General features: G+C 36.9%; 1 protein-coding gene across 36 annotated transcripts in view; it reads left to right on the plus strand.

Annotated features, from left to right (window-relative positions):
* Camkii (Calcium/calmodulin-dependent protein kinase II) overlaps positions 1–19,895 on the plus strand; it is a 157,799-nt gene that overhangs the window by 73,086 nt on the left and 64,818 nt on the right. For all 36 annotated transcript variants that reach the window (XM_072009197.1, XM_072009201.1, XM_072009163.1 and 33 more), the window contains exons 4-9: positions 9,403–9,457; positions 10,325–10,463; positions 11,569–11,671; positions 14,954–15,132; positions 15,882–16,004; positions 16,100–16,183. In XM_072009197.1, coding sequence (XP_071865298.1) covers positions 9,403–9,457; positions 10,325–10,463; positions 11,569–11,671; positions 14,954–15,132; positions 15,882–16,004; positions 16,100–16,183 — 683 coding nt within the window. The remainder of the gene's footprint in view (positions 1–9,402; positions 9,458–10,324; positions 10,464–11,568; positions 11,672–14,953; positions 15,133–15,881; positions 16,005–16,099; positions 16,184–19,895) is intronic.

Genomic DNA, 19,895 nt, shown 5'->3' on the forward strand with positions numbered 1-19,895 from the left:
ACGATCGGTTGTCAGAGATCGATTGTCAGAGTACGTCAGCGTCAGCTGTATATCAGAAATGCTAGATAGTATCATGATTTAAATTGTTGGCGTTTTGAATGACAGAATACAGAGGTACAAGCAGGTAGTAAATCAAACTTAGGCCACGAGCATTCTAATTTCTAACACATAGAAATAAAAATCGTCGAGAAAACTCTAGCTATTTAGGAACCTCGTGGCACTTGAACTGTTTCGCGCTGTTTCGTTCTGTTCTTTATTCTTTACACAGAATATACCAACAAGTCATAATTGCAAATATTGGCAACTCTACGCAATTTTGTAGTTTCGTCTTAGGAACAAAAGTCGAAACCAGAATTTGAATTTTCGTTTTAAAACACCACTTCTGGAGGTCGAGAGGTAAAAGTTTCAAGAGCGGCGAAGCAACGCCGATAGAGTTTTTCAAACGATTAACAAATATTCCCACTTAACTGATGATTTACGTACGACCTGCGACTTTTGATCCGCTAGATTGTTGAAGTGGACGCAACGGTCAACAAATTTTCATTCACTTGACCGACCCGCCTACTATGAATGCTCTCATTGAATTACATGTAAGCGATTTTAACAGACGTCTGACTTGACGCGATCTCACTGTACCACAAGTCAAGCTTGGTTTGTGAGAAAGTTTGTAAGAAAAAAAAAAAAAAAAAAAAAAAAGAAAGAAAAGAAGGAGAAGAGGAACTGTTGTTGATCGTTTATCTCACGCGTTTGTCTATTCTCTCATTGCGTTCGTTCGTTAGCTGGTCGGCGTCGTCTCGTCATACATATACCGAGCGTGAATCTTTCGAAGCGAGCCGAGATAGCGTGCCGGAAGTAGCGTAGATCAATACTCGGTGTGCCTCCTTCGTATATCTGCCTCGACGACCTCTTTTGTCGTTGGCAATTTTCCTTCTCGCCTTGAGGGATCGAGTCTCTCCGTCAAATCGAGAACCAGCTAGGAAATTTCGTTCGGGAATCTCGTGATGTATTCCCCGATCGTGGCCGGGAAGAAAATCTTCCGGAAAGTTAGCGCCGGTCGAACTCGCCGTTTCGAAGAAATCACCTCTCTTCTATGAGCTTTTGGAGGACTTCCAAAAAATTTCGAATCGTTGATTCGTAGAATCCCTCGATATCTTAGATGGGAATTTTCTTCTCGCTTGGAACGCGAATTTCCTGCTCGACTACCTGGAATCTTTATTCTTTCGCAACCGCTCGAGGAGAGATTTTCCTTTTTCCTTCTGCGATCTCTAATTTTATGTCAATTTTCGGTGGAAATTTATAAGAAAGTTGAAAATTGAAATTGAACATACGTTCAACGAAGGATTAAGGCATATTGTTTATTTATGTTATCGTTAAGGAATGTTGCGAGACGATAGATAGCTCGCATTGTTTAACAATAAAAGTTGATTTAGTATTCGGAGTAAATGATGAATCGGACTCGTAGCGATTGATGATCGTGCAAAGGTTTAGAAGACTCGAATTTGATAGAGACGATAGTTGGTTCTGAAGCGTCTAATGCATGTTTTAGTACAAGAATTTCGACGTTGGAGCAAATTTCAGCTCTTGCGGGAATAACGTCAGCAGCGCTGTTTAAATTTATTTGACAGGTTGAAAATGGGAGAATCGATCAAGAACAGTGGTATATGCATTCCTGAACAAGATATATTTATTTCCAAACGAATGAAAAATCGTAGTCCGAATTTCAGATGCTATTTAATTCAGGAATTCGCTTGCATACAGTCCGTACACTTTTTTACAATTACATTTCCGACATCCAACTATCAATAAATTGCAATATTTAACTTAAAATCCATTTGTAAATATAGTTCCTTTCAGAATTCTCGATAATATCGTACACAAGAATTCCTCCTAGAACCAACTTTGTCGATTTGCTCTAATTTAAAAATATCCACCATATATCTTCTCTTATAACTATCATAATCTCTTTCAACAAGCAATAAAAAATTCCTTTCCCTTATTTACTTGGATGACATGGTTCTCCTTGAACGATAGGCCCAAGTTGAATGGAAACAACTGTTAAGGGTGGCTGGGATGAATTAGAAGGCGATATCGAGACGCGTCGCCGACAAAAGTCACGGGGTTTGTTAAATCGGTCGAGTCGATTCCATAATTCATAAGGAGCCAAAGGTTTCTTTTATTCATCGTACGGCTCTATCCATTGGCTAGACGTGACCGATGAATTACTACGTCCTCTTCCCGTTTCCATCATGGCGTGCACCGGCTTACGTCCGTTCCAGTCAACAAGTGATACCTATCGATCCTCCTCGAACCTTTCTCTGTTCTCCCTTCGCTCAGTTTCAGCCTCCCCTTCTCTGTCGTTTACTGGCCTGGCTGCCACCTCGATTCATGTTTCTTCGCTTTTTCCTCTCTGCACCGTGGCTCGTCTTCTCCACGACCACTGCCATCCCAACACACGACGTCCCTCGATTTTTCTTCCTTGCAATTCGAACAGCAGCCCACTGGATGCCATCGTGTGTTTTTCTTCCCTTTTCATTCGGCCGTTAATCTTTTGTATGTGCGCCATCGAAGAAATGCGAGGAACGTACACGGCTGCAAATTTGAGGGAACGATGGTAAGATATTGTTACGAATTTAGGTATCTTTCGAAGAATTTCTTCCTAGATGGATATACAGTGATTACAAGGAATATTATCGTGTGTCATATGTTATTTAGTAACGGATCATAGTCCGATTATATGCACACGTGTACGTGAAAATCAAATAAATATAGCTTAAAGAAATACACGAGTCATATCGAGACTCCTTCTACACCGCAAGTCTGCAGAAGGTAGATTTAAGCGAAACGGTATTTCCAAGAAAAAAGTCAGCGTAGCAGTTGGCACGATTAAGCATACGAACAGATCCGAACAACCATACCTCGAACGTACACTGAAAAGATATTATTTATAAAAGATATAAAAGATTAACAGAAAAGATATTACTTCTCCTCGTGCTCTTAGAGGGCTCGTGGGAACTGATAATGCCAAGCAACGGAGGACGATTAATTCGTCGTTAAGTCAAATTATTAACCACTTAAGACTTTTTTAAGCAAAGTAACGTCGCGTATTTTCCTCCGTTTCCTACCGCAAACGGTAACGCGTTAAGAGCACCAAGAACGGGCTCATAATTACAGTTATGCCCAAACCTCTGGAATTTACGTTGAATTCCTTTAATAAGAGAATCATATTTCTCGCATGCTTGGCCTCATATTATCGAGGCGTATTCCAGACGAAATCGGACCGAAATAACATACAGAAGTTCTATGGTTGAGATAAATTGGAAATTAACTGAAAACCGCTTCACAATTGCGGAAGTTCTCATGACACGTCTAACAACGTAATGACGATGTTTAGAGAAGCGTAGATCCGGCATGAAGTATATACCAAGTCTTTAATTACATCGTCTTCGGCTAAAGCATTACGATCAAGATTATACGGGAATATAATACAACTGTCAGATCGCGAGAACCTCATGATATAATATTTAGCATAGTTTAGAAACATTCTGGTAGCTCTACACCAATCGATAAACTCATCTAAAACCGACTGCGACTAAGGTAGCTTTGCTATAACAAGGAAACGTCTTATAGATCCTCAAGTCGTCCGCGTGTGAAAGAAATTCACGGTAATCAAAGATATTCACAAAGATATCCTTATTTTCTGACGAAGCTTTTTATCAGGTTCTACGTTTCACGTTTATAGTAGGAAATTTTTATAGTCGGAAATATGGAGACACCACTAAATGATACGAAATTTAACATGAAACTAATTAATCAGATCCGAATGCTACAATAAATACAATAACGTGTCAGTACTTTTTGTATACGCTGTAATTAAATACTTTTAGCATATATTTGACGAGGAATATAGAATATGGAAAAAATGGTAGCAGCAAAAATGTCTAAATATAGCAGAAAGAGATAAAAAGGATCATTTATTAAGAGGACATTGATCACTGCAAATTTGTCGTGTTAGAGAGTTTGAAAATAACGGAGGAATTTGACATTTCGCGCGTCGCCAGACGTGATAACCGATAATTCCAACGGATGATAAATCTCGGACGAGACAGACATGACATTTCGGTGGAAGTTTAATGCCAAAGGCGATGAAAGTTCAACAACGGAAACGAAATCGCGAAAACGCGTAGCTTCGCGAATCGCTGCGTCAAGGTGTGGCTTCTAGGATCGATACTAACGCCGGTTACTCTCGTCTCTCCTTCTCTTTGCCAAGATTAACGCTCTCTGCTGTTCTTTCAATTGTCCAAATCGACCGTTCACTCACGTCTCTGTTAACCATTTCCGGTGAACTGGCCGTGAATGGACGAAACCGGCATTGTTATTTAATACACGTGTTTTCGGTAGCGCATTGTGTGACATTAAGGTCTTATCTTGCGATCTAATTCCTGTGTTTGTAACTTAAACTAACGTAATCCAAGCTTTACGGATCTTCTTGTGGATTACGCGGATCTTTTTGTGGATTTTATGGATCACGAGTTATTGAATTTATTTTGAAATTTGTAACTTATTGAGAGAAAAGACTTTGTATCGTTCAATCGATAAATTTGAACCGATTTGAAAAATTGTGATGTTATATTAGAAATATAAAAAGCTATTCGTCAAGATGTCTTCGAAACGATAAATTCCAAACAGGGAAATATATTTAGATTCAGAAGCACTGAATTAACTTGCACCGTCTTACTGTTCATTCTTCCAATCCATTTACGTAATCATTGAATTCAAGAAGATTTAATGACCGGAACTACTTTAAGCAGATTGCCGCTTTAGAAACAGACGAATCGAATTTTTCTGTTCCAACTATTCAACAATCTGGTTCAATCCATTTTGCTCGATATGATACAAATAAAATCACAGCTATAATATAACACAATAGCTAAAGGAAAAACAATTAGAAAATAATACCAATAAATATTTCAACAATTGCCTACATTTAAAAATGAAAATTGCAGCATATCTCGAAAAAATCTACAAATTTGTTTCGTCCGAGAAGCAAAGAATGCTACAAACTTTCGAACGCGTATAAATAAATTCGAAATATTTTTCCTGTCACAATATATCCGAGTAAAGTTCCACCGTATCTATCCGCGTTAAACCTAAAAATCTGTTGAGAATTGTGGATCTTAGTCGCCGAAATAAATATGTAGCAACACTCACATTACACGTAGAAATGATATTAAAACAGTTTCATATTTATTTAATATGTGATTTGCAAGATATTCGTGGATACCCATTGTACGTGTCTCAGCACTCTTTTTGTCTCACCATCTTTTCACCACCATGCGTACGGAACAGTTGCATTCTTCTGTTCTACGAGACACTGCGCACGCACGTACTCCCACACACGCTCATCCTCATATATGTGTAACACTACTACGCGGTTAATCCCGTGCAACACACATAATTACATATATCTCAATACTATCATTCGACTTCGAGTTGCATCTACCTCGCGAATCGTATGCGTCGCCTAACCATCTCTGGAGCCTCGATAGCATTTATCGCTGTGAACGACGAGCGATAGTTCGTGGTGGTAGAAAAATTACCTCGATTCGAATCCTGCACATTCTACCATCTCCCTTCTTTTTCGTCGATAAAAATTCCCATAATAACGGCCCGGCTCTAACTTCTGATCTCCGGCACCCTCTTGATCCTTATTGGATCGGTCGAGGGTATCAAAAAGCAAGAAGATAGGCTTCTCATCTTTCTCGTTCGTGCTAGCTTTGATCGGTTTGAGGATCATTTGAAAAGGATGAAGGACGAAGGATATCTGGCGTCTGAACCGCTGTCTCGTCCCTTCTGGATATCTCTTCCATTTTCATTAAATTCCGCGTCTGGTTCCTTCAATCCGTGTCGAATCGTGACACTCGTCGAGTTCTGCCAAGATCTCTTCTCGACGTATAGATACAAAGATCGAATTTATAGCCGATACAACTGTGGATTTTGTAGTTTCCATATCTGTGCGAATATCGAGGGATGAAATTTTCTTATTGCTGTTTTCCGACATCGCGAATTTGTCAAGGAAATTGTCCGAAAGGGTTTCAACGTAGAAATCGTGAAAAAGGATTTATTAAACTTAGTAATTTAGTACGCAAACATTTTTAGCTTTTTTTGTTATTGACTATTGGATAAGCAAACCTCGCAGAAGTTTTAATTGATCCTAAAACGCGAAGGAATATCGTGTAAAATAAAATACGTAATATAAAAGTACGATAAATTTGCAGTTGAATTTATTTAAAAGATATTTCGATTGACACGTTCGATCGTCGATGTAAAAGAAAAACAGACCGCAAAAAGTCACCGCAAAAAAAGGAATGTAATTTAAATCTGCGATGAATTTATTCGTTATCGTATTTATTTAAAAGATTAACTTAAAAGATTAAATCATTCAAGAATAAATAGAAAAACTTACCTGAACGAATTTACATGTATATGCAATTTTAATAAAAGTGTAAATTCATATTTTAATCTACCGATTTTTCACCGATATATTTGTTATATATAGAAGATCATCCTTCATCGAACACGTATAACGCATTCCGAAAATTTCTAAACTCCGTCGATACTCGTAGATTGTTTGCTTGTGTTATGAGCCACCATCATAAATAGTCGTGTTGCCACCCACACGGCGCCAATTTTTTGGCCGTCTACTTGGTATTTATAGGGAACTCGACGCGAAGCGCCGTCTGTGTAGGATTGCATGATTCTACTTCGATCGCGTTTAGGCGAGAGTCCGTTGTTTATTGAAATATTCTTTGATATTCCTAAAATCTTCCTTGGCCAAACTCTTCAATCAATCGTTAAAATAGTCCAGATATGCTTATTACTGTTACTAAAGGCGGATTGCAAGGTAATTTTATTATATTTTATGATATATACAGCGTACATGATGTTTACATTACTCAATATCTTTTGAAATAGATAGACTGTTTCTGAAAATTGGCTAGTTCAATTCAATCTAAATACGAGTTCCATATTATTGCAGAAACTTACATAAATTCTTTTTAAAAAGAAAAAAAAAGAAGGCTTTCAACGTTTTACCCAACATTCGAAAGTAGAAGAATTGTTCAATTTCCAAAGAACTGTCATTATGTGTATCGAGAGTTATATTTCACCAAAAACTCTGCAAGAAAAGACAACTCTTTGCAAACAAAGTTCCACGTTCTATTCGATAATGAAATGCTTCAATTCATTTTAACAGGAGAAAATGTAAAAAGTAATCTCGTGTATTTCGTTGAAAAGTTTCGTTTCAAAGAAAACTCATTTTACCTGATAACAAAATTTCTCGATGTTTAAAGAAGAGAACAGAATAAAGAAAATATTCCTCGAGGTTTCACCACGATGTCCTGAAGCTGTTTTCTGTATAAGATAACGTTCTACGGTGGTAGACGTAGGATTTTCGCGTGGATTCGCTTTCAGTTGACATTAATTAAGGCCGATTCGACGGGCACCATTGGTTTGTATCGCGAGAAACGTCTCTTCGTTGACCCTAATGAACGTCGTGATCGAGCAAACTGTCGCGGATGCAAATGATACTCGAACCGTGTGCACGCGTATCGATCTTCAGTTCAGTTTGCATGTCACGACCGAATATTCTCGCGCTTAAATAATTCCTCGTTACTCCATCCTGTCTAAAACGTTTCCACGTTTCCCATCCAAGGCCTTTATATTCCCTACGCTCGTCTAAAACTCTTAATTGCAACGTTTCATACGTTTCAGCTTGTCCGTTCATTTTCCAGGAACACCGAATAGTATTTTTAAAGCGGAAAAATATGGCGAAATTAACGAACAAATGTACGAAGGAACATCCTGGTTGATAGTATTTTCAAGGCAGAAAAATACGGTGAAATTAATGAAAAAATACACGAAGGAGCATTCCGGTCGACTAGAAAGCAACGGAAATAGAAAGAGGAGGAAAATGAAAGGCTAATTGGACTTCTGAAACGTAGTTAATATGTTGACTTTGTGAATTTAGGATCTGACTCGGCATTTATTTCCACGATATTGAAATTGAAGAGGCAAATTGGACTAATTTTCACAGCGATCTATGTAAAGCACAGTTATCTTTGTAAAATTTTAGTACATCGTAATAGTATGAAACTTCTTTTTATCGGAAGTTTATCGTTTGTTGTTTAAATATTGTGTTGTTGCAATTTCTACATTTTATTTCTACATTTATTAGTATTTTCAATCGAGTTTGTATTTTATTGCGTTGATTTAGATTTTACAAAATTCTCACGTTCGGATTATCCTTAATTTCTTGATCTAACGTTGCTAGAAGATTTAGGAAATAGCAATAGTATATAACAGTTCTCACATTTATATCATGTGAGATTTCGACTTCAAAATGACTAATAGATACTAATCATGCTTTTATAATACTATACTAATACCTTAATGTACCTTTACGATACCAAAGGGTGAAATAAATCCCTGTTTCTTCAGTTGCGTTCGTAAATATATGAATTTGCATAAACATCCGCTGCCTAATTGCATCGAATAAAAATCCTGCAAGTGTTAAACGAACAAAATCTAACGAAAATTTGAGCATCGTAACGGCGGTCGTTTCCATGGAACGCGTTGCAAGGGTGAAGGTGCAATTTGTCCAACGACCATGAAAATCGTTTGCACGATATCGCGACAATTTTCCTTCCGCGTCTTCAATCGTCTCGTGACTGCGATCGTCTCCGGATTTAAGCGGTGAATTTCGACCCACGAGGAGAGATCGAGCGCCTTCTTCTACTTTTACCATCCTCTCTTTATCTTTGTCAGAATTGGATGCTTGTTTCGCGAACAGTTGAGTAAGAAGTTCCGCGGAAATATCGCGGAATCGAGGAAAGCCGAGATTATCGTCTCTCTGTATTAAAGTCTCTTCTTTTGCGCCCCGAAACTGTGTTTCTGGCTTTTAATGGCGAAATGAGGATAGAGTGGAAAATGTTTTTCTATCTTTTCTTTTTCCGCCGAGCGTATGATTGTTGCTTCTCGTTTGGAAAGCTTTGGAGGGAAACGTTTCGGGAATATCGTTGGAAATATCGAAATAGCAACTAATGGTAGGTTATTTAAAATTATTAAAATCTAAATATTGTTACAATCACCTGTTGATTGTTCATTTATTTGTTTTCGTTAGAATAAATAATAAACGAAGAATTCACGCTACGTTCGAAACTGTGCCAGAAAATTTCCTTTATAAATCACTAGAATATCAAAAATTATGGTCTCCAATACCATAGGAAAAAGAAAACACATCGGTATATATATAGTTGAAACTAGCTTTCTACGATATTTAAATTTATTGCTACTTTTAACAAGAAAGCACGATATTAACTTGTTATAATTTTATTTCTGTTACAGTGAGATTACACGACAGCATACAGGAGGAAAACCACCATTACCTCGTCTTTGACCTGTAAGTAAATACCGCTTATACACGTACAACAGCGATATAATGCTTCCAAAATTCAATTTTCTTTAATCAACTTAAATTTAAAGCTTCCTACTAGGAATTTTAGTTCGTAAGGAAGGACATTTTTTTTTTTTTAGAGAATATTTTTTATTCGCGTTGAAGAGAAATATTTTATACTCTGAGAATGATTTGCCTCTTAGAACTTTCAAAAGTTTCTAACCGGAGATCAACGATTTAGTTTGTATGAAAGCTTAATTTAACTTGCAACAACATTATCGATGATTAAATGTTTCATCAGAAAATCCGTAACATAATTAAAATTCAGAATTCATTCAGAACATTAAACTTACCCTAACGTCTACAGTATTCACCCTTGCTTCCTTTATTCTCGCGACTTTGTTCGGTAATTGTTAATTTGTTCCAGTCACCGACTAATTATTCGAACGATCTGCCCTCGTGAATTTAAATCAACCTCGATTTGCATATTAATGAGCTCGCATGGTCGCGAGGTATCGATGTTCCGCGGTGAAAACTACAACGGCAGGTTATTTAATTGCCAGCTTGATCGATATTCTTTGCGAGTCTTTGGAATTTTTATGCTTTTAGTGAATATCGATATTTTCCAAATTTCCCTTTTTTTTCATATTTCATCTCTAAATTTATTTCTGTGAATTTTTTTACGATACCTGATTAATCATCAAATTGCTTCGCATCTCGATTCTTCAATTTCCTAATATCCGATCCACCGATCCTCGATTACCCTTCGAAATCGACCTTCTTAATTTCGCCATTTTCCAAAATTTCCTCCTCGATTCGACTAATATCTTTGAAAACGAAGATTCGAAGAGATATCGGACATGTCATTTTCAGAGTAACCGGCGGCGAACTGTTCGAGGATATCGTGGCGCGAGAATTCTACAGCGAAGCGGACGCGTCTCATTGTATCCAACAAATCCTGGAAAGCGTTCACCACTGCCATCACAATGGAGTTGTGCACAGGGACCTGAAAGTACGTAGAGAAACGAATGTTACGGACGAACTAGCGCCATGCTTGAGAGGGTCCAGTACATTGGGAATGCAAAGGTTTAGTCTGTTTAACCGAACATTTTCAAATAAAGGTTTAGGGCTCGATAGTCGATGGGACATGAGCGATTTGTTGGTTAAAAAAAGAAAAAAAAAAGAATATAATGTAAACGGGAGTAAGCGGCTAGGAAAAGGTAAAATAGGAATACGTAGAAAATGGAACAGCGATTTTAATCAGCTTCATAATCAATTTTTCTAAATTTCATAATAAGCTTTTGAAATGAACAAATTTGAGTAAATTTCAGGTTTAAGTTTCTGAATTTTTACGTTCGGTTATTGTTTCAACAACCGACACGAATCAAGTCTGCAGAGCGTAATAGTATAATTTTTCCTTTCCCTACTTAATCTCGCAACTTTCTTCGGAGCAATTCTTTGCAAGTTACTAGCACGAGAATATTTGAATAGATCCAAAGCTTGACGCATTTACCAATTTTACGTTTAATCGTCGTTTAAAACATCGTTCTACAGAATGTGATATTTTGTACGTGCAATATCTTCATTTTCTTCTTTTCTCCAAATCGAAAGATATTTCCCATAATGAAATCAGCGACAGAAGGATTTTTCCATATCTGGAAAACTCCCGAATTTCACGTTAGATTATCGCTTAAATCGTCGCGTTGCGTGTTAGATTTAGAACGCATTCGTCATGATGGGCGAATTTCGTGCGGAAAATTTTTGAATCGTAAAGGGAAAAAGAAAAGGAAATTAATTCGACTAGAGACGAGAGGAAGGACACGAAAAAACAGGGTGGATAAGGGAGAAAATACGTAAAAAGAAACGCGAGAACCGTACGAAAAGTGGCGTTTCGTGGAAACCGAAAGAGTGGGAGAGGAATAAAAAAAGAAAGGAAAAGATGAGAGTGAAAAGCAGCGCAGTGTAGAAGGTAGAGCCGCAATGTGTGTCAAGCATGCACGTATATATCTCCTGTTGATGGATCAACCTACAGCATGGCCGCGTAAAAATGCAGGACAACGGCAACGGTTTGTGCGAAGAGTGAGCAGGAATGTCGACGAGTCTGCTTCCTGTTGCAGCCCGAAAATTTACTCCTCGCAAGTAAGGCGAAGGGCGCGGCTGTGAAATTAGCGGACTTCGGATTGGCGATCGAGGTGCAGGGTGAAGCACAGGCATGGTTCGGTAAGTTTATATTGTTTCTTTTTCCTTCCTGTATTTTTATATTATATTTTCTTTGGCAAACATTCGTTTTTCTCGAAACTCTCAAAACAACTCGAACACAGTGGCGGATAAAGGAAAGTTAAAAATTTAATACACTATGAATTTCAATAATTTCAGCATCGAACATTTTTTACCATGTTGGTAACATTCTATGGTATATATTGTATTTATTCACTGCTCTTATTGAAAATAAATCCATTTTGTAAAATTATTTTATGTCTTCTCATATTTCTTATTTTATAAACTTTCTTTTATCCGCTAACTGTAAGAAAAATATTTAGGAAAAAAGTGAAAGACGTATTGAAAATTGTTGCCGAAAGTATTTTTATGCGCCATAAAATCGTCAGAATTATCAATTAGAAATCGTTAATAGGAAAAATGAACGGCTACCTTCTCATACATACCGCGAACACGACTGGTATGGTAGAGACATTATCTTTAATTATAGAGCAAAGAAAGAAAGTAAAGAAAAATGATGGAGAAGCTCGTTGATAGTTTGACGAATTAACATTTGCACTTGCGCGATGATAAATAGATGAGTTGGAAGAGTAAATTTTCGTCTTCCCCTGCAAATGATCTCTCATCATATCTTTCGCTCGAAATTCTACGTTTCTTTTCTTCTATTCGTTTTTCTCCACCGTTTCTACGCTCTCGCGATTTAAATCCGGCCGTCGACATTTCCATTCATTTCCCCCTATTTTCCGGGGATTCTTCATCCTTCTTTCGGCTCTTTCTCGTGTCGACGCGCGTCGTACATCGTATAGAAGCAGCCCAGTGCATTTATGTACGGGCGTGTCACGTCAGAACTGGCTGGTTCGACCGGCTGTTCCCGTTTGTTTTTACTCGGGGAGAAACTCCGTTGAAGTTCGCCCGGTGCTATTGGAAAAGTTTCCGCGTTTTCGCAGGCAAAATAGATTTCTCCCTCTTCAGAGATTTTCCGTATTGTGTTTGCGGTCAAAGAACCACTCCGCTTCGGATCCAAACCGGAAACCTGGCTCTCGCCCTCTGAAATTCCTTCATATTGTTCCTCGAGATTGAATGTTGTTTTTTCTTCCTCTCTCGCTAACAATCCAGCCAGATTGAGGCCTGTCCGCTCTGCTTGAAATTGTTTTCCATGCGCGCACCCTTTTGCAAATTTCTGAAAGGGGTTGAAGTACATGAATATGTTCGTGCATGTGTTTTTTAGGCGTGAAAAAAATATATCCCAGTAGATTGTTCTATTTTTGTGGTTGTGTTATTGTTAGACGCGTTATTGGAGATTCGAATATACGTATACTATAGGAGAAACGTAATTTATATGAGCATGGTTATTTTCACTAATAATTGGACAAGGGGGTTGTTGTCAAAGGGTAAGTTAATATTATTGTGATGAAACGATTGTTTTAAGGATAATTTTTCTTCGATAATACAATTCTTCCTATTCATAATCTTTTGGTATACTATCAAAGGGTATAAAACATAAAATTGTCAAACAACGTTTTTTTCAGAACTTCTTGGGATTATAATCTGAGAATGTAAAAAATTACATTTCGTGTCTTAATCTTGTTTTTATGAGCATAATTCTTCTTGCGCATAAATTCAATTAACAAAGTTCGATTAAACAAGACAGTCCTTTGAACTGGCTTGTCCAAATATTCTCCTCTTCTTCGTTTTTCGATCAGATCCATTTCTCGTCTAAATATTTTCGCTTCTCTTCTTGATTCTTTAATTTCGCGTCGTACTTTCATCTCAAATATGTTCTCCAAATTGTTCAAATTAAATGGAATTATAACGACTCATCTTAACGCGTATTCCATTCGTCGGAGATCCGTTTCAAATATCATCGTGCAACAACTTAAAGCTCTTGGACTTCTCGTCCATATATTCAACAGGTAGAACGTTAAAATAACGTTCACATTGAAAGAACCGACAACGCAACAAGCACATTCGCCTTCATAAAAATAGTATCAACAGCGAACGATATCATTTTGATGACTGGAGTCTACGGAACAGCGTTCACCACTTTCCATCCTCGACTGTCTATCGAACGACCGACTTCAAACACGCTGACGTTCCTTTCCGTCCTCGAAAAGCCGATACCACGAAATTCCTTCGACACTATGACTTTGGTCGAGGACGTGGTTTCCGTATCTTCGTCGTCAAACGCGCGAAATTCGAAACTTCAGTCGTCGAGAGTTCCAAGACGTCATAATGGTCGAGCAGTAGATACGAGCGAAACGTAGATAATGGCGAGATTAGCTTCGATCTTCTCCACTCTGTGCAAGAAATTACCACCCATTTATCTCGGTTCTGAATCAAGCTTTCTGACATTTTAAAGAGCTCGTAAATTCTTTTCTGTTATTTCGTGAAAGTTACCTCAAAAAAAAGTCAATTCTATAGATACAAATTTTATGAATTTTAAGTTTACGGAATTCGTCAATGTTATCTGGTTCGAAAAAGAACACCTTTTACGATAAAATAATTTTCCAAAGATAAAGTGTTGGTGAGAGATCGTCACAGATTTGCCCTCTTGCAAGAGAATTCTTTTAAATTTTTGTATTCGCTTTCACATATATTTCCAGTACTAGAAATAAAGATTTCCTTCGTAGTTCTAAAACATTTCTAGTAATCCTACGTAGTAATTCTACGAAACTCACGGCATAAGTAAAGACTTTAAGAACTTTGAATTCACAAAATCTTCGATCTTGTTCCTTTCCAGATATTACAAAGAAACTTCCTTCGGTATAAAATAATAGTTGGAGAGAAAAAATTAAAAGCTTAATCCAGGATCTTCGTAAAACGAAATACAAATGTTTACGATTAATATTTGTTAAAAATGTAAAAATTCGCCTTATAAGAATAACCTTTTAAACATAGAAAATTTCTGTGCAAAAATGTATGCATATGTTTATTTATTTCAGTCTGGTTGCCTAGAAATTGGTTTTACATAAATTACATACATAAATCGTAACTAAAACATAAAAACATGAAACATGAACTTACAAATAACTGCGATAAAATAAAAATATCTCAACTCTTTGGTTATTTCTCTTCTATCTCGAAATATTTCGTACAAATATTTTCTCCATTATATTACATTCATCCATTCCGCTATTCGTTGCTTGTTAAAAATTTGTAAATTGATTGTTTAAATATAGAAATTGAATGAAAAGGCAGAAACGTGTTAATTGCCGCATCCAATATTTTAATGCAAAATATAGATAAAATTTCTCTCGAGAATGACCGGAAATAATTTTTGCCAAGGTTTCGCCGGGACGCCCGGTTACCTCAGCCCGGAAGTACTCAAGAAAGAACCATACGGCAAGCCAGTCGACATCTGGGCGTGCGGTGTCATTCTTTACATCCTCCTGGTCGGTTATCCGCCATTCTGGGACGAGGATCAGCATCGATTGTACGCGCAGATCAAGGCCGGATCATACGACGTAAGAACAATCTATTTATGCTATTTTCAATTCGGTTTCCTGGCCAATCTTCCTCCAGTTCGATCGATCAATTTATTTATTCAAGCTAAACCTTCATGAAAATCCTTCACCCTGTCGAGGGATTTGGAAAAATTTTCGGCTAAAAATCGATCGATCGTGTACGAAAACGCTTGATTGTTTTCTACATTTTTTATTCGATCGTAAATTGTTTTCTGGATTAGAAGGATTGCGTTTCACGCCCTAAATTGTATTCTTTTCGTTTAAATTTGGTTGAATTAGTTCAACTCACTGTAATTATAAATTCAATCGACTGCCATTTCTTTTTTGGATTAATCGTTCGTTTAAGTTCAACTAGAAATAATATAAAAAATAATTGTAGTTTATTTTAGTTCAATGAAAAACTTGTCTGTCTGTTCCTCAATCTCGCAGTGATCCTTGTTTCTTAATATTTTGATCTCAGTTTCGTTCTTACCAAAAACGAAACTTTTAATACTCAAACAAACGTTCGCGATAAATTTGGAATAAGACAGCAGATATATCACTACGCTTCTTTACTTTATTCGAATTCGAGAAGTTTCCTAACGATAAGAAAGTATAAAAAGACCGCAAAAGAACGCAAGAGGTTTAGGTCTAATGAAATGTCAAAGAAAGGAAAAATATAACTTAAATGCCGTACGACAAGGATCGCTATAAAACTTGTCATTCTTATCGGCGTTTAACGAATTATTCTGCTCATTTGTTTTCGGCAGTATCCAAGCCCAGAATGGGACACCGTCACGCCGGAAGCCAAGAACCTAATCAATCAGATGCTGACGGTGAACCCGAGCAAAAGGATCACCGCCAGCGAGGCACTGAAGCACCCGTGGATCTGCGTAAGTAAAATCAGCCTCGTGAAACGTGCATCCATCACTGCGGAGCATCTCGAACAGCCAACGTCAATTTTCTTCTTTTTCCTTTCGTGTTACAGCAACGTGAACGTGTCGCGTCCGTCGTCCACAGACAAGAGACTGTGGATTGCTTGAAGAAATTCAACGCAAGGCGCAAATTAAAAGTAAGTCTTCTATTATCCTTATTCTTCTTCTATTTTAATTAACACTCGCGCGCTCATCCATGGCACTTCTTCGGGATTTTTTACAAATTGGAAAAAGGTGAAAAGGAAGAGATTATAAAGAAATAAAAAAGATAAAGGAGGAAAGGGAAAGAACGAAGGAGAGAAACGAGTCAAATGCTCGTAGTTGTTCTGATAATATTTAAACTCTTCTTTATTTCATTTCACTTTTACTGCAAATAAAGGTAAATAGGAGTTTTCTGCTATTCTTATCGCTAGAATGCGGAATTCCATGCACATTTGCGATACGTAAAGTTACTACGATGCAGAGAGCGTAGTGTAAAATATGCGAAGACATTTAAAAAATTTAAAGTAGAGTACCAGACATAATCTTCAGTGCGATAAAACAAACTTCTGCTTACGTTCTATTTCTGTAGAAATAAAAGAATATTAACTTACATACGATTCCTTATTGAAACCACGCACCATTCTATTAAATGTATTATTTGTTAGAAATAACACGCGTCTTATATTTCAATTAGTCGCGAAATATCCATAGGCTGTTAATCGTCGTGTGTCGTTTGGATAATTATGAGCAGTAGATTTATCGTATTGGATTAAACATAAATTTATATCGTACATACGTATGACTTATATCCTAAAATTTTCTATGAATGTAAGACATACCCCTACATGTCAGTCATACTGATATTATTTCCCTAGAAAATCTAAAATATCTGGCAAAAAATAAAGGAAAACTTTTAACAACGCTCGAATAATATATATGTCTATACAGTGGTATAAATGTTAAATATAACGAATTACGATACGAGTAATATTATAGCCTAAAGTCCATGGGAGAGCCGATAATTAGAGGCTGACGTACGAGGTCGCGAGTTTCTCGATTAACAACGGAAATTCGCTGGCGACGTGTTGTACCGGAACTCCAGTTAACTAGTTACACGCAAGTTTCGATTCGAGACATCGAGTGTTAAGGTGCGCCAGCCCGTTAAATGATCTATAGTCGCACGGCTTCTGTCAGGATAAACCGGTGTTTAGCGTCCAACCATTGGCCTCCCTTTCTACCCATGAAACTCTATGGCGAACTGGTCAGAGGAAACTCGAAATTGAGTTCGCTTTGTCTTGCTGCTGCGTGGCTATTTTGTCGGGTCAATCGACTCCTCTTTTCGGCGGTCAAACAATTGATCAATCTGTGTTACGTCCTTGTTTCAGGTGTGCATAATATTATATCGGAGTATTAAGCGGAAAAGTTTTACGTTTAAATTGTCAGACTTTGTATTAGGAGATTGGGATTTCTATTAGGTTTTTATAGAAATTTTATAGAAAGAATGAAAGTTTTATTTTCGATAAGGAGTAGAACATGTTTAAATATGAAAATTTAAAAAGTAGGCGCGTTAGAAGAGTATTCTTTCACATTCGCTGTACAGATAATTTTCCAGCAATTTCGGTCAACTTTTCATCGATCTTTATTCAAGAACGTATTATAAGAACTTTACCATTTTCTATTTTGAATAGACTATTTCATCCTTGAAGAGAAATTCTATTTAGAAATTGTTTTTAATTGAATCAACTACGGGATTACCGGTATTCAATCACATCGTGTTACATTTACACAACTTTTTCAATCATCCCTTAAACAGTAGGTCATCCCATACATAAAACGATTTTTTTTTCGATATATCAGGTGAATGTAACAATATCAGCCGAATGAAAGTTTGTTGCTTAAGTGCAATAGTAAAATTCTAACTAACCACAAAAATTCGAAGAAAAGAAATTAATTAAAATCGTTCGAACGATCCCATAGTAGCGAAACAACAAAATTCCAGGCCAACTTGCGAAATTACTTATAACTAAACTACGGACTTTCCTACGAAATTGTCGAAATCGATAGAATTTCATTAGTAATAATAGAACTTAAACGCAGATTAAAATACGAGTTTACTCTGCTTTAAATATTTCACGTTCTGTGCACTTTTGTATCTTCAGATTTCGCACGAACACGTAGAAATCCGTGGTATACATATCACGTAAACTAATACGACACCTTCTAAATTTTAAATAAGTATAAATGGCCATAGAATTTCAAAGAAATAAAGAAACCAAGATCATTTTACAAATTCCCAACCATGGAAAAGAACCATGTTCCTCCTGATCGTCTCCTAATCCCCTTTTCGTCCCCAAAACATTTTCGCAGTTACTAAACGCGGGAATTGGAGGTGGCAAAGGCCTTACGTAGGCCTTCTTTGATTGGGAATTCGTGGATTTCCAACTCCCCTACCTCGTCAGAGTCTCTTCGACGACTTTTACGATTCCAACTGTTGCGAACAGTGTGACACGAATTGTCGTTGGAAACGCGTCTACTGTCAAGTGGTCCGTTTCTATGGACACGACTGGCGAAATTGTAGTGACAATCACATCGAATAGCAATGATATAGTTATTCGAGTGGACAGTATGTGTATCGTTCGATGTGTGCCGAATATTAATCGAGCCTGGTGAAATTTGTTCGCTTTTCTATATATGTATAGCTTTGATTCTTGCGCCCGTGAAAATGTATTTGGAAATGCGAAGAGGAGAATATTGCTTTTTGATCAAAGTGTGACACACAAACACGTATATATGGGTATACAGATATATAGATGGATTACCTTTTGATTTTGCTTTACGAGATTTTTGTGGTTTAACGTGTTCCATTTTTAGAATGAATTTTAGAACGTAGCATAATAAGGATAATGCGTGTACCAAGATCAGGATGATAGTAATAATTGGAGTAGCGAAGTGGTAGGTAATTGTTAAGTAGCGAGGAACGAAGCTCGTAATCTTGTTACCTTTGGTATCGAATGACCTGTTCTGGCATTGGTTTTGTATTTCGTTCTGATCGATAGGAATAAATATATGATGGATGTAGAAATGTAGATAAATTGAATCGCAATGCATAGATATGCAGTTTTCATATATGTTTTTTCCAATTTCACATTTTTCAGTGTTTTCTTTTTATTGAATTCTACGTTTCGTTTTCTCAACAGCATATTTTTACACTCCTGCGAGAGGATTTTTAAGTATACAAAATTCAAAGTCTAAATTTTGAAAAGTATTTTTAGAAATTTTAGATTTCTAATTTTCACGGATCCTCAGATACTTTCCCTTCGAGAAAAGTTTCTTCTTAGAAACTTTATACTCCGCCCAGAGATTCGGAACATTCGACGAACAAAATTTAAAATCTATATTATAGAAAATGAGAAATTTTGCATTTCTAGATACTTTACTCCGCAAAGAAAAATTGCTAAATTCCTATTCCTTACAAACACCTTCCAAAGATCCTCAAGTTTTCGCAAACGAGTTTCAATCATCAAATTCTAAAAAACAAATTTCCGTATTCTTAGATGCTTCGCTTTCTAAAGAAAAATTCTTCTTTTTTAGATTGCTAACCTTCGCAAACTTCGTCCAAAGATTCTAAACTTTTGTCTAACAATATCCGCAGAGAATCGAACGAACGATGTATAATTACGGGAACGGTTGTACATCTCGTACGTGGCAGTGATTAAGCAACCAATTACTAATCCACTGATATACTATTCGCATAAATAACCTCCACCCCCATGAAATAGTGTTTTTCGTTCAGTTCACGATAGTATCTGAACGCAGCTGGAGGGCGAGCCTTCAATCACGCGATTGTTCCATTAAACCGAATGTAAT

The sequence above is a fragment of the Bombus fervidus genome, chromosome 8, assembly GCF_041682495.2.
Source record: "Bombus fervidus isolate BK054 chromosome 8, iyBomFerv1, whole genome shotgun sequence".
Taxonomy (NCBI): Eukaryota; Metazoa; Arthropoda; class Insecta; order Hymenoptera; family Apidae; genus Bombus; species Bombus fervidus.